Source organism: Aspergillus puulaauensis, chromosome 5 (genome assembly GCF_016861865.1).
Source record: "Aspergillus puulaauensis MK2 DNA, chromosome 5, nearly complete sequence".
NCBI classification, from domain to species: Eukaryota; Fungi; Ascomycota; class Eurotiomycetes; order Eurotiales; family Aspergillaceae; genus Aspergillus; species Aspergillus puulaauensis.
In genome coordinates, this window is record NC_054861.1 from 2,201,992 (window position 1) to 2,216,567 (window position 14,576).

Sequence of the window (14,576 nt, forward strand, 5' to 3'; positions counted from 1 at the left end):
TGTTCGACTTCCAGCCAGAGCACTTACTCCCTGGAAACCTGAGAACTTATTTACGACATTACCGACTATAGAATTAACGACATAGACTACACTTACTATTTTTAGAGTTTAATGGAAGCAACGAATAGACCTGTCGATATGATATATTCTCAGTCCTCAACTTTTAACTTGATATCTAAACAAAGGCAATGATAACGTGACGGGATGATTACAACTAAGAGATATCATGATGAGGGCAAGTATATACTCTGCAGCATGAAAAAGGCATATTTGACATAAGGATGACATTCAGTCATCATCCTCTTCTTCCTCTTCCTCTTCCTCATCATCCTCCTCTTCTTCAGACACATCCTCCTCTTCCTCTTCCTCATCTTCACTTGCATCATTCTCACTTGCCACATCATCCATAGCAATATCATCACCTCCACCTTCCCTCTCCTCTTTCCTTCTCCGTTCCTCCTCTCTCCTCCCCTCCTCCAAAATAGCAGCTTTCTCCTCCCTCAACTTCCTCTGAACCTTAACGAATGCACCCATCGGCGTACTCTCCCAGTCCACATCCTTCAAAAACGCTTCAACATCCGCCCGATTCCTCGGCGCAAAGTTCACATGCACGCGGCGCTCTTCAATCCACTTCGCATTGGCTTCGATCTTCTGCACAAGCAGCAGAATCATCTGGTTCATCTTCTGGTTGCGGTTTCCGTTACTCCGCGACGAGACCTGTTTGAGCCAACGCTTGAGCGCAACCACAATGGGGACGCTGAGTTCCGGGAACGCGATGTGCTTGCTCCAGAGGACGAAAAATTCGGAGAGCAGCTCGGCGACTTGTTCGCCGACGCCATCTTGGTAGACGCGCGTGCGGAGATATGATTTCGGGGCGCGGATTGACGTCGTGAAGTCAAGAGGGCGGAGGGTCGCTTGTCTGGGGGGCTTGCGGAGCTCGGAGAGGTTGAGGGGTTCGAGGAGGGAGGAGGCGAGGGGGATGTATGTTCCTGAGGCGCGGGAGAGACGGAGAAGCGACCGGGTGAGCTGGAAGCGGAGCGGGAGGTACTGAGCTGTTGGGATGAGGCGCATGGCGCCGATGCTGATCTGGACGACGGGGTAAATGAGGGGTCGGAGGGCGGATTGCTTGCCGATTTTGGCCTCGACGAGGCCGTCACAGTGCTGAGAGAGGACACGGGACCAGAAGTCAAGACTGTGGACGTATTGCCAGTTGTAGATCGTCTTGTAGCTTTCCTTGGAGGTGTTTGTGATGCTGCTCCGGAGGTGCATTGCGAGTTGGCGGATGAAGCTGAAGCCTGTTGTGTAGGAGACGTTTTGATCGATGCCCCAGAGTTCCGCGGCGGAGTTCTTCATCAGGTTGACGCCTGCGAGCGTGTGCACGGTAGTGTTTCGGCTGCCTTTGACAACACCCTCGTAAGAGGCTTTAAGGACTGTTTCCTTGAGGCCTGCATCACCAATGACCATCAAGCGACGGAGGAGGAGAAAGCCAACAATTCGGGTGGCTTCGGTGGTGGATGCATCGGCCCAGATGCTGACGATGGTTTTGATGAGGACCTTCAAAAGCTTTCTGAACTGGAGGAGGTACGGAAGCATGGGTTCAATAGAAGAGAGAGTCAGCTTCAGAGTCTGTTCGTCTGACAAGTTCGCAAGCATCTTTTGAACCGAAGAGGTATGCGATTTGATGAGGGGTGTCATGGTCTTGAACTTCTTCGAGTCTAGGGATACTCTGACTTTCCCGGATGCACTCTCCTTGACGGGGAGATGATGATTGAGGACTTTGGGAACATTGCCGAGGGCTGTGATGAGGACCTGATGATAGACGCTGGAGTCTGAAATCGAATACTTTTGCTCCTGGGCATCTGGGTCATCAAGATACGCTGCGGCACGGAAAGCGAGCACTGTCTGCCGCATTGCACGGATAGAGTGCTGCTCCTCCATCAGATTCTGCCATTTTTTCACAGTTGCAATAGTGAGGTCCGCAGACGGCTCTTCCTCCTTAGCGGCCTTCTTTTTCTTCTTGGCCGGTTCATCTTGGTCCTCCTCTCCTTCACTCAGCGCATCGACTTCAGAAAGGTCGCCGAACTCGAGCAGCTCGGCATCATTTTCCTGCAAGTACTTATAGAAATCCGGATCCCTCTGTTTTAGAGCCTCAAGATCCCCCTTATGGGTTTCGGCATCGTCAGAGTCACTAGCTTGTGAGGCGTCATCCTCCTCTCCGCTGCTTGACGCCGCAGGTTCCTCATCTTCTTCTTGGGCTTCTGATCGCTTGCGTTTTCCGATTTTCGCGGGAACATCCTTCTTCTTCGCCTTCTTCTTGTCGGCCATAGGGTCTGCGATATCGAATCCTCCAGCGAAAAAGTCATCAACATTCATTTCCGCAAAGGCATCCTGCTTCTTTGCCTTATCATCTCTCTCTTCCGAATCCCCTTCTCTTTCGGCTCGCGATTTCACATTGTCCGACTTGCGTTTTTCCTTCATTTGGTTTCGCTGCTTGATCTTTGCTGTCTCTTTTCGCCGTTCGAGAACATCCTTAAGATGCTTCTTTTCGAACTTCTTGGTGGATTTCTTCTGGCCACCAGCCATTGTGACAAAGATCTCCTACCGACCGGTAGGATGGAATAGTTAATGAAAAATTGGTGTCACAAGTAACAAAAATCCCGAGTATCAGGGAGCCGGGTTTAGGAAAATAAAATCGTCCTAAAAAAAAAATCTCGGCGGGCAGAAAATAGTCACGGGCGGCCGCTCGACCAAACCGGGTCACCGCCTTTGGTCCCCTCTCCATCAGCTCCCCAGGTTAACGATAGTGACCTTATCTAAAGTGCAGAGTGCAGACACGAGATGTACGCCCAGCGGCCTCTGGCGTATGCCCCAACGCCTTACAGCTATACACCAAATACAGCCAGATCGGCCTCTATTAATCTAGATGAGGTATACCGGTGCTAGGTCTGTTCGAGCGGGGTCAATCAACTAACCGTACCACTAGGAAGTGAAACTCGCCTCGAGCTCAGCGGAACGTGACCTCTACGAATCGCTTGCTGAGATCTATAGCATAATAGTGACGTTAGATGGACTAGAGAAGGCCTATATAAAGGATGTGGTCACAGAGGCGGAGTACACGGAAACATGCTCTCGACTTCTGAAGCAGTACAAATCCAGCTTAGGTGACGACACTGTTGCGAGGGAATTCGTCGACCTGGACACATTCAAACAAACATGGGGGGTATGTTTACATCATTGGCTGGATTGAGATATACTAATTATTTCATCTTCCAATAGCTCGAATGCCCCCGCGCTACCGAGCGGCTTCGTATCGGACTCCCCGCGACAGTCGAACAGGCATCGCATACTGGCCCATCGGTTAATAAATCTTCGGGGGCAGCAGGCCCCCCTGCTGGAGCATCTGGTAGTTTGATTCTGACAGCTACGGAGAACTTCATTACTTTCCTTGATGCGCTGAAATTAAACATGGTCTCCAAGGACGCGCTTCATCCGCTACTCTCTGAAGTTATCCAGTCAGTTAATAAGGTGACGGATGCGGACTTTGAGAACCGGGGAAAGATCATTCAATGGCTGATCACATTGAACCAGATGCGTGCGACGGAAGAGCTGGGCGAAGAACAAGCCCGAGAGCTGGCGTTTGACATCGAACAGGCGTACCAGGGGTTCAAGTCCACGTTGGAGTAACGGTTATTACCTTGTAAAGCATATAGACGGCGTTTGGAGCTCGATACCATAGTGATCTCTTGATCGTATATTGATACAGTTTTGGTTGTCTTATCTCTTGGACCGGGGCGGAGCCGATCCGCGGAACACACAAAACTAACCTTTCCTTTTTAGGCGATCAGGCCTATTTTTTCCTGCAGTTTTCTTCCGTGCCTGACTTTGAGATGGTCATTTGCCACAGGCACGGTCTGTATAAGAAGATTGAGAGACCCCGCTCTTCATGTTGCCGTAGAATTACCCCTTTTGAACCTGCCACCTCATTCGGTGCCTCCCAACATGATCACCGCAGAGCCCGATGAGCCTCTCCATGGTTTGACCGCCATTCCGACCTCCCCCAGGCAGATATTTGTGGGCCAAACGAACTGATAAGCGTCGCGCAGTGCTGGACCTTCCCCAGATCTATACGAAGCCATCCGGCACCGAACTTCTCCAAACCCTAGCCCTCTTGACGATAAAACCGCGGAGTTTCGGGACCAATGCTCATGAGCCGGTCAAAAGCCGAACAGTCGAATCCACCGGGCTGACTCGTTACCTGACATCCATCATAGCTAGCCCCCTCTCCTGGCTGGATACGGATGAGTTGCGGGAAGCTATCTGGGATGCCACAGCTGCTCGCCTCAGTGAGAGGTCAGGTCGAACCGGTGTGTATACATCCAGAAAACTGACATCCAGATGAAGCGACTATCGGAAGACTGACTTGCTCCCTATCAGCAATGCCGGCAATGTCGCGTGTCTTTGCGGTTCCCACATCTTGGGGCGAAGAGTACACGTTGACCCTCCACGAACCCTCGTTGACGTCCGACAACCTGGGCATGAAGACTTGGGTTTCATCGTATCTCCTCTCCCAGAGACTTCACTCCCTCCTCGAATTCACCCCGCAGCTCGTCCCATCGACAACGGCCACTCCCACACCAACCCTAGATCCTGACCGTAAGCTTCGAGCCCTGGAACTAGGCGCAGGCACTGGCCTTGTTGGTCTCTCATTCGCTGCGCTGCGAGGCAAATCGGCAAAGATCCATCTTACAGACCTGCCAGAAATTGTGCCGAATCTTGCCCATAATGCTGCGTTAAATGTAGAGCTTCTCAATAAGACAGCCGCGGCGGTCACAACGGGTGTCCTAGATTGGTCTGCCTCGCCTGAGACACCCCCAGCCGCAGAGGAACAGTACGACCTAATCCTGGCTGCGGATCCTCTTTATTCTCCTGAACATCCGCGGCTGCTGGTTGATACTATCGCCGTTTGGCTAAGTCGGGGCCTTGATGCCCGTGTTGTCCTTGAGATGCCTCTACGGGATGCATATCTACCGCAAGTGCAGGATCTTCGGCAACGGATGGACAAACTAGGGTTGGCGGTAGTTGAAGAGGGTGAGGAGATGGGGTATGACGACTGGGAGACCGCAGACGGAGGTGCAGTCGCAGTGCGATGCTGGTGGTCTGTTTGGGGTTGGAGCGAAAAGATCTAACCGTTTTGGAAGCTTCACATTCCGAAATATGGTGCTGGGTTCTTCAAGCCATCATATACGACGTCACGAAGATAAAGACAAACGAGCGACGATAGATCTTAGATCAAGAGAAGATCGATAGAACTAGACTAGAACTAGACAATGTCTGAGATTGATAATCTCGAGTCGAGTCATTCATAGCGCACTTGATAGATGTCTGTTTTTCTTTTTTTTTGGAGCATAATATTACCAAATTTGAGGAAGAATGAATGATCGTCTGATGCTCCCTACGGTGTCAACAAAGATACAAATTTCTAGCTCACTTTGTTTCCCCCCAAATCTCCGCTCACGTGCACCCCCTCTACCTAGATATGACGTAAACGGAGCATGGGTCAGGCACGATCTCGAACTTAGCCGCCACGACAATGAATCGTTTCTGCAGGTCCTCTCATTTCAAGAAATAATCATTAAACCCCAACATTGTGTTGTGATTTTTTCTATTACGCGCGGCACTCCAATTGATACCAGCAACGACATACCTACGTACCTCCATAATCTCACTATCTATACGAAACACGCCACGGCCACAAAGGCAGATACATATTCGCCAACCAGAAAAATGGTCATCGGACTATTAACAATAACGGCCATTCCAACTGTCACTGCAATTTCCCTCGGATGCAGCGAACAACGCAAACAGAACCAACGACAAGATGACGAACAGCGCATGGCCAAGTTCTATACAGATGTTGAATGTACAGAAGACATCGAGGGGGCTAGCGAAATTGACGGGAAAAGGGTTGTATTAAGAGATAATAAAGTGAGTGCATCGCAATACCTATATAAATTGTTAGACCTATGCTGATACATTGATTTAAACCAGGTCTACATTGACGATCCCGATCCCACGAATCGCAAAGCCGAAGCCCACGCTGGGCAAGCATTCTATATCGACTACCCAGAGCCGGATCATATGAAAGACCTCAAGCGCGGACTAGGCCTTGTATCATCAATACAGGATACTCCGCCGATGTTAAATTGGATATATGCGGATAAAGATACCTTAGAATTGAAGTATGGGAACAGGACGCAGAGCTGTGAACATGTTCCCGGGCCGTGGGATTGGAGAGATGAGGAGACGACGGTAGTGTTGGAAAAGAGAAGAGGATTTTTCGCCGTGAAGGAAGAGGATGGAAGCTGGGCGGTTTACTTTGATAGGCATGGGGATGAGTTACTGAGCGTTTTGGGTGACAAGGTCATCGCGGTTCCCGTGCGGTTGAAACGATCTTTGGTTGAGCCGGCTCAGCCTGATAATGATAAGAAGGAAGGGTCATAGCATAATTTATAAATATATGGATCTGCTGGATGGGGAATCTTGATATATTGTACAGGGACTTTTCGGTTCAACTAATCATCTAGGCCGTTCCAACCGTCACCGTCATCGCTTGCACCGTCAGACTCGGCCACCTCCTGGATTTGAGCTTTCTTCCGGCTGGCTTCAATGGCACCCTTTCTCTTGTTCTCCTGTCGTCGCTCAAAACCACTCTTCGTGCTGATTCTTGTCCGGCGCTGGTCCTTATCATCTGTCTTAAGACCAGTTTGCCGGGCCTTGACACCATGCTTCTTCAACTCCTTTTTGTTTTTCTTGCTGAGGCCTGGTAAGGCTTCTAATAGCCAGTTTTGTACCGACCTTTCACCAGACTCCCCTCGCAACTTTTCACTGACGTCGATGATGTTTGCGATGCTCTTCACATACGGAATATCTTCTTTCGTATAGTAAGTCACCGCAACACCACCTTCGCGTCCAGCTCGTCCTGTTCGCCCGACTCTGTGAACGTAGACCGCCGGCGTGTTGGGAATATCGTAGTTCACAACCCCGTTGATGCCACGAAAGTCAACACCACGGGCGAGCAAATCCGTTGTAACTAGGATCCAGATTTCGCCCTTGCGAAATCCTTTCATGATTTCTGATCTCTGCGTATCCGATAAGTCGGAATGGAGTACAGCAATTCGCGCAGAGCCACCGGCCTCGGGAGGAATGTCGTAAAGCAGTTCGGAATGAAGAGCTATGGCTCGAGGAATCGTTTGTGTGAATACTAGAAATGGTGGTCGAAGACGTACATCTGAGGCCGTCGCTGCTGTTGGATGGAGTAGCTGTCTGAGACCAATGAGCTTTCCTTGCTCTGTTGCGGCATAAATTAATTTGTGTTTGATATTCGGAATGGCAGAATCCTTTAGGCCAACAACAAGTCGGATTAAGGGATATGACTTGGTATTTGCTAAGGATAGCTTCCGCTCTTTGATCGTTGTTTTCGCCATGTCCTCAATGCTTGAGCCCATGGTGGCGGACCAGAGGCTGGCACGGAGTTCTGGGTTAGTACAGGAACGCCAGATATCGAGCGTTTGATCGCGGAACAACGGATCTAGGAGGACATCTGCTTCATCCATGACTAGATTCCTCACTAACGGTAAGGTTCCAAGAGGCCTCGTCTTATTCTCAGAGAGCGCATTGACCAGAAGTAAAGGAGTCGATACGAGAATGTCGCTTTTGGTAACTGGAATAGCTCCCTTGTTTTTGTTATCGGTAGTCTTTTCGTCGTTTTCTGATTCTGACGATTCAGAATCATTTTCATTCAGAACCTCGCACTCGTCCTCGCCATCACGCTCTGCCACTCGCATGCCCTTCTTCATCAACGTAATCTTCACACCCGTTCCAAATGCTAGCTTCCTTCCCTCGTTAACAATTTGGCTAGCGAGTTCTTTCGTCGGAGCGACAACAACGGAAAAGATACCCCGCTCCTCTGGTTGTTCATGGTGGTGACGAACAATTTTGTTGATAACCGGTATCATAAACGCCAACGTCTTCCCACTCCCAGTCGGCGCGACTACCAGAAGATCTGGCTCAGTGGTGCTCGTAGAATCAGAGTTCTCAGACACTGATCCATCGCCAAGGAGCAAAGGCAGACTTCCCAGCTGGACCTCAGTAGGAACAGTAAATCCCTGCTCGGCAACATTTTCCGCAAGACGTCGTGAAATCTTGTATTTCGTGCGGAGTTCTTTGAAGGAAACCAGAGGCTGCGGATATAATCGACGCGCTTTCTTCTGCTCCTTCTTACTAAGAGTCTGAGCTTGTTGCTTCTCTTCCTGCTTGCGCTTCTTTTTCTTCTTCTTCGGCTCTTCACTTTGAACACTGGCGGGACTGACTTCCTCAAAGTCACGCATATCAGTGACCTTGATCTTATGCGCATTAAGAACTGTCCGGCGCTGCACCTCATCCATAGAATCATCTTCTTCCGAATCTGATAGCTCATCTTGAGTCGCAGCGGCGTCAGTTCCCTTCTCCGTCGCAGCATCCGAGGCCCTCGTAGTAGAGCCTTTATTTTGGCTAAAAAAGTCCAAATTCAAGGCATCCGCATTGACAGTGCCAGCATCATCATTATCCACCCCGGGAGCCCTCTTCCTCTTCTTCCCACTTTTACCATCCTCGAGCTTCTCCGCCGCAGAGGAGCGGAAAAGTTGCGGGTTCTCTGCTTTCCCTTTCGATGGAAGTGTTGAAGCCTGGGAGGTGGCGGCGGGTTTTAACTTGGTTGATCTTGTCAACAGTTTGAAAGCGTCCATATTCACGAACAAAGAGTATTCGTCAATTCCGGTCGCAATCTTTACTGGATATATGAAACCCGTGTAAAATGAGCAATCCGCTTTGCTATGACTTGGAAAGTTGATGCTTGGATCAAAAAAAATCGGCAGAATTCTTCCCCGCACGGGCCAATCAGAGTGCGGGAAGGCCAACTCGCCGCAATCCACTGCATTGACCTTTAAGAGGTCCGGTATACCGAGGGTTCCTTTCTGGTTGGAACTGTTGGAGATTTTAATGATTAAGTGTTCTGGTCAATATCCCTGGCTTATTATGGTGTTGGTTTATTTCTGGACACAACAGGTTATTTTTGTGAACCTCCGGTTGTTCTTCAACTGGCCCTACCATGCAGATGTCCAAGAGACAACACCCTAGATTTACTGTAGGATTTCCGGTACAATACAGGCAAAAGATCTTTATTTATTGTCAAAATATAACCCAGACAACAGTTTAATTCCATCGTCTATCATACATAGTACAGTTAACAAAGGAAAGATATAGCGGAAATAAGGACAGGTCAGATATATTTGCGTGCGCTTTGTCTAGTGGTGTCCGTGAGCAGCCTCTCCCCTGTAGCCAACGACGTTGAAACGGCCGATGATTTCACCGACTGTGAAAAATCCGACAACCTCCGCAGCGGTAACGCCGGCAACGGCGATCTCCTTCTTGTTGGCGTTGCGGACGCGGGCCAAAATACTTTGTGGGGAAATAATATTGGCGTTCTGGAGGGAAGCAGGGTTGCGGAGAGAGTTGAGCAGAGGCTGGAAGTAGGATTGGAAAGTGGCCGAGCTCCTGATATCAAATTAGTGGACGTTCAGAGTTATAATGGAGACGACATTGAAGAGGCCACATACGGGGGAGTCATGTTCTGTCCTCGGAACACCAGCTTGCCGAGCTCGAGACCAACTCTCGAGTAGTAGATAGTAGGGGGTATCAAGGCTATTTCATAAGAATGATGGGTTAGCAATGCCTTTTAAGCAGATGGATGGATGCCCCAAACATCCGCCCCTTCAAGGACCAGAGGAGGCGTGGATAAGGGTTATAAAGCCATCACAACCAGCCCAAAACAACAAGAATTTGAAGCTAGCGGTACGACATGAGATATCCCAATGTATCACTCACATTCAACGAAGGAGACAACTTTTCCGGTTCTTCCACCAACTTTCTTCAGGGCGTTGCCGAGGCCTTGGGCAGCGTTCGTAACGGCAGGGCCGGCAGATGAGGTAACACGAGAGAGACCCTCTTGAGCCTTAGAGGCAGTGGAAGAAGCAGTCTCAGTTGCCTTGGAAGCAGCCTGGGATGTGGACGAGGAGTGTCTGACCGCGGTCCTCCGGGTCAGGAACTGCGATTGCCGCAGCACGGCACGGGACGCCGTGGCAGGCATCTTGATAACCACTGGGAGGAAAGAAGTAGAAAAGAGGGTGTAAACCTGGAGAGAGTCACAGGTGAAGGTCGGAGTGGTCCAATGGTGGATTGGTCAAGAGCTGTCGCGCAATTGCAAGACCAGAATCTGAGATTTGAAGCTCGGGAAGTTCAGGGAAATTCATCGCCCACATCCGCGTCACGTGACCTCCGTCCTTGGAACGTTTGGCCAGCCTCTTATTTTCCTCTTTTAAAACCTCGAAATCCAAGATTGAATAGATGGTCACATTCTGATATTTCATTGATAAACCGATGCATACATGATGCAGATATGTCTCACTGACAGAAGCTTAATTCATAATGACAGACAATGAGATATTACTGACTGTATTAATAGCCACCTGCACCATCCCTTAATCACGACATGCTTATGCTATCATATATTTCAATAGTTATGTATCTTGATTATTTATTTACGTTTACTTCATGAAACTTCGATTAAGCGAGGGTTGTTTTCCTTATCGGATTGCTGTGGCTGTCAGGTTGACCTTTATCTCCCCGCAAACCGACTGCTATCAGTGTGTACTGGGTGCCTCTTGACTAGGCTCGCAACGAAGCAATTGAATTATCCTCAACACGTTTTATTCTCCATGCCTAGCAGATTTAGTTTTGAGGTGTGATTTATCTTAGCCCAACGCCCTGCGTGTTCCCGTTCACTGTGAGACTCGTAGGTAGACAGGTGGGTCTTTCATGGAGGAATATACTAAGTAGTTACCTCCTGTATGATGGATTGATATGTTTGACGTCCTTGTCTACTAGCGAGGTGGGCTCGAAAATAACGCCCCTTGCCATTATGGAGATTGGAGTTCAACAACTATGCCAGGTTGCAGCCACGCATGCAATCCTCCTTGCGCAATCGCCAACGCATGCAATTCATTTTGTGCATGGGGCAGGGCACAAGGCATATGCCTCGAACGCTCACCCTACGGTATAGAAACGAACCAATTTCCAGCTAATATAAGCTTAATATTAGCAAGCTTTGGAAACACCGGTTCAGGGATGCAATAGGCTGGCCAGAGGAGCCTCTAAGCTTGCGAGCCATTGAAGTTAGCTGATCGATTTTGACGGCCTAGGCACTTTGCACAAACCAATGACTCGCGGGATTTTGTAGGTTATTTATACTTGGAACAGGCGTACCTGAATATAAAATGATTTTCCACTGATTGGGCTGCAGAGCCTCGGATCCGTCTTCATACGCCACGGTGGTTCGTCCGTTGATTTGCGCCAGTGCTACCTCCCTTCCCAAGGAGCAGAGTGTTTTTTCAAGGCACAAATATAATACCCGAGGGAAATTTCATAGGCCAATGGAGATAGTTATTGGAGCTCTACAAATCACCGAGAAAGTTTTTAGCGAGCGTAGGTTTGACCCAGCCGCGGTTTTATAGAAGTGAAGAATAGATGGAGGATTCTCCACCAAAGAAGTCGGGGGTGAGATGTCCTTAAAGTGCCGCCGGAAAATTGCCGATCTCAGCAAGGAAAGATTTCTCAAACTCGGGTACGTCGTCTTGATACCGCTTATGAAAAGCAATAATAATGGAGTTGGGGGTTTGGGCCTTTTATGCCTGGGGCAAAAAGGGAAACTTGACGATAAAGAGGCTAAAATAACCTACAGTTCGAATTTAACCGAGGACGCTTCTAGATCTTGAACCGTCCACCATCCTACCACTACTGCCCACTACGAGTATGGTACACCGTAGTGCCTCTGGAGGCTGCAGTCCCGTGCAACCTTAGTGAATTTGTTATTCCACTCAGGATTCCTAATTCTCAACCGAGACCGCCTCATTGGAGCTTTCTTTAATCGATCCTTCCCGAGGTGGTTATCTGCCAATGCATGGATGGATTTCTCCGGCGTCAAGGACAGATGGAATCTTGAAACAGCCTACAAGGAAGTAACCCCGTCTGTGACGTTGAAACACAATGGAAAAATTCCTTGGATCGAAAGAAGCCGTCTTTTTTTATATGCAACAGTCGTGCTCGTCAGTGAAGATCCGACCGGTATAACGGCCAATACCGTGCTTAATCATCTGGCGCCCGGACCCACCTGGCGCCCGATTTCTATACACAACAACACTACTAAAAACGAAGCTTTTGAACCCAATACATTCTATATTTCTTAAAGATCTTTTAGTGTGGCAAATTTGACGCGCTGAAAACCCTATATACACTTTTTAATCGTCACGAAACCGGTGGGGGAGGCGAATCTGGCGCCCTCGACGATTTATCGTTGTAGAGGACTCTTCAACAACCTCAGCTTCCTGGACAACGATATCGTGCTTATTTTGAGGCGTTGAAGGTGTAGATTGCTTCTTTTTACCCTTTTTAGCAGTTCTGATATCATTTTGAAGCTGACTATCTACTTCCTTAGCTATCCGCGCCTCCTCCTTTGCAGCCTCTTTTTGACGTTTCTTCTCCTCAGCTTGCTGCACGCGGAGTTGCTTATTAGACGCCTGAATCCTCTTTCTTTCCTCAATAATTAGTCGCTTCTCCTCCTTTTCTTGCTGGCGGCGAAGTTTAGCCTCTTCTCTTGAAGTTTTAGCATCCTTAATTGCCTGGTCCTTCTCCTTCTGGAGATCCCGTGCTTGCTGGATCTTCTTTGGAGAATAGAACACTGTATTACCACTTTCTGCATCCTGAAGTTGGAATATAAGCGGTTTACCACGCTGGCGTTTCCTTTTCTTATTCACCAACGCTTCCTCAAGGCCCTGGCAGCGGAGTTTCAGTATAATATTCTCTGTAGAGAGGTGGTACATCGTAGAGCTTAGTTTCTTGGTGTTTTGGTCATAAACATCAGAAATAACTTGTTTTAAAAGTCTTTCTATCCTCCGCCAGTCCTCTGCTTGCAGTACTGACTTTGACGATTCACTAGATGATGGTCTTTCCTCTGGTAGCTTGGTAAACCTTGCTAGAACCTTCTCCGGATTCCATGGCCATAATCCAACAGATCTCCATGAACTCTCAATATTTTTTGCTGTCAAAGCCGTTTCCCAGCTCTCCCAAAAGAGAGGAAAGAAGTCTCGCTTGCTAATTACACTGATGCCTTGAGAATTATGTAAAAATCGTTCTAATCGATCCCCATACGCCTTGGAGAGAGGAGCAAAGATCCCAACATCTAATGGCTGCAGGGAATACGTGGAATGAGGCGGAAAGGTAATAGTAAGGATCTTATTACTATCACAGAAGTCTAAAAACTTCATTATGACATGAGATCCATGGCCATCAAGGATTAGAAGCCACCAACGCCTTCTAGCTTTCTCCTTGGTCTCGCGATCAAATACATCTCGAAGCCAGGCGTATCCTAGATCATTGTTGGTCCATCCAGATGGCGAGGGTGCAAAAAAACACTGGTGTGAGTTCTCTTCAAAGCCCTGCAGCCAGCTATCTTGAAGCTTTCCAGATACCGTTTGATATATAAGACCAGGAGAAAGAGAGGTCTTATCTGCACAGATACAGGCAATTGTTGTGATCCACTCTCTATTACCATCCTGAACCCGCTGTCGAATACCCTCACGCTCGTAGGTGCGCCTAGAAAAGACTCTCTTGCCTTTAGGAAGAATTCCTATAAGAAACCCTTTTTCGTCCATATTGTAAATATCCTCTTGCTGAATGTCATATTCCCGTATTTTCCGCTCAAGCGCATCAAAGTATAAAGAGTAATATAATGCAGAATCAGCCCGCTTGCGTGAGGCATCCATGGCAGTTGTATAGCGGTTGACAAGCTCGTCCTCATATCACTTTACAAAGCGCGAAACCCAGTTCTTTCCAGGCGGTTTTCCAGCAATTTCCTCCGCAAAATTAGCAATCATCTGGTGGGATAGAAATAGGCCGGATCTCGTCAATCTATTAATATAATTTAAAAGGTCTTTTGTCTGTTGGTTGTTGAGAAATCGTTGGTTGGCATACTGCTCTTCTTTCGAGCGTTGAACCCCGCGATGATGCCTAGAAAGCGTTGATCGGCTTAAACCATACTTATTTACAACTTTAGTATAGTTAATCGATTCGCTAGGATCCAGAGAATCCAAATATGCCAGCGCCGCATCCATTGAAGTCATATTGAATGAGTTATGAGGTGCTGAAATCTACAGGAAAATGTCGGTGTATAAGAGAAATCGGGCGCCAGGTGGGTCCGGGCGCCAGATGATTAAGCACGGTAATGGAGTCCAGGAACCGACGATGGGACCCCGCATCGACCGTCCGGATAAAAGGCCATAGTGGCGGGCCCCTCTGGATGCCACGATAGCCTCCTCCACCCAATGCTATCGCAGCTGGATGGGAGGATGGGTCGGATCCTGTCTGGATTATGCTTGCCTCTGGAGCATCTCTGTCCGCCTGATCTGCCCTACACTGTTATTGGTGTC

The 14,576-nt window shown here is 48.6% G+C and overlaps 6 protein-coding genes across 6 annotated transcripts; 3 read left to right on the forward strand and 3 right to left on the reverse strand.

Moving 5' to 3' along the window:
* Window positions 1-288: 288 nt before the first annotated feature.
* NOC2 (mRNA-binding ribosome synthesis protein NOC2) lies at window positions 289-2,583 on the reverse strand (the record flags this gene model as incomplete). Its single annotated transcript, XM_041705890.1, has 1 exon — window positions 289-2,583. The coding sequence occupies one exon, from the start codon at window positions 2,581-2,583 to the stop codon at window positions 289-291; it is 2,295 nt and encodes a 764-aa protein (XP_041558331.1).
* A 255-nt stretch (window positions 2,584-2,838) lies between these two features.
* VPS28 (ESCRT-I subunit protein VPS28) lies at window positions 2,839-3,684 on the forward strand (the record flags this gene model as incomplete). Its single annotated transcript, XM_041705891.1, has 3 exons — window positions 2,839-2,928; window positions 2,984-3,220; window positions 3,277-3,684. 3 exons carry the CDS (start codon window positions 2,839-2,841, stop codon window positions 3,682-3,684), a joined length of 735 nt encoding a protein of 244 aa, XP_041558332.1.
* A 315-nt stretch (window positions 3,685-3,999) lies between these two features.
* Window positions 4,000-5,186, forward strand: APUU_50850S (S-adenosylmethionine-dependent methyltransferase; the record flags this gene model as incomplete). Its single annotated transcript, XM_041705892.1, has 3 exons — window positions 4,000-4,033; window positions 4,104-4,364; window positions 4,435-5,186. The coding sequence occupies 3 exons, from the start codon at window positions 4,000-4,002 to the stop codon at window positions 5,184-5,186; spliced, it is 1,047 nt and encodes a 348-aa protein (XP_041558333.1).
* Window positions 5,187-5,784: 598 nt separating this feature from the next.
* On the forward strand, window positions 5,785-6,501 carry APUU_50852S (uncharacterized protein; the record flags this gene model as incomplete). Its single annotated transcript, XM_041705893.1, has 2 exons — window positions 5,785-5,985; window positions 6,049-6,501. 2 exons carry the CDS (start codon window positions 5,785-5,787, stop codon window positions 6,499-6,501), a joined length of 654 nt encoding a protein of 217 aa, XP_041558334.1.
* Window positions 6,502-6,572: 71 nt separating this feature from the next.
* Window positions 6,573-8,783, reverse strand: rok1 (RNA-dependent ATPase ROK1; the record flags this gene model as incomplete). Its single annotated transcript, XM_041705894.1, has 1 exon — window positions 6,573-8,783. The coding sequence occupies one exon, from the start codon at window positions 8,781-8,783 to the stop codon at window positions 6,573-6,575; it is 2,211 nt and encodes a 736-aa protein (XP_041558335.1).
* A 558-nt stretch (window positions 8,784-9,341) lies between these two features.
* APUU_50853A (F1F0 ATP synthase subunit g) lies at window positions 9,342-10,183 on the reverse strand (the record flags this gene model as incomplete). Its single annotated transcript, XM_041705896.1, has 3 exons — window positions 9,342-9,591; window positions 9,654-9,738; window positions 9,922-10,183. The coding sequence occupies 3 exons, from the start codon at window positions 10,181-10,183 to the stop codon at window positions 9,342-9,344; spliced, it is 597 nt and encodes a 198-aa protein (XP_041558336.1).
* Window positions 10,184-14,576: the final 4,393 nt, after the last annotated feature.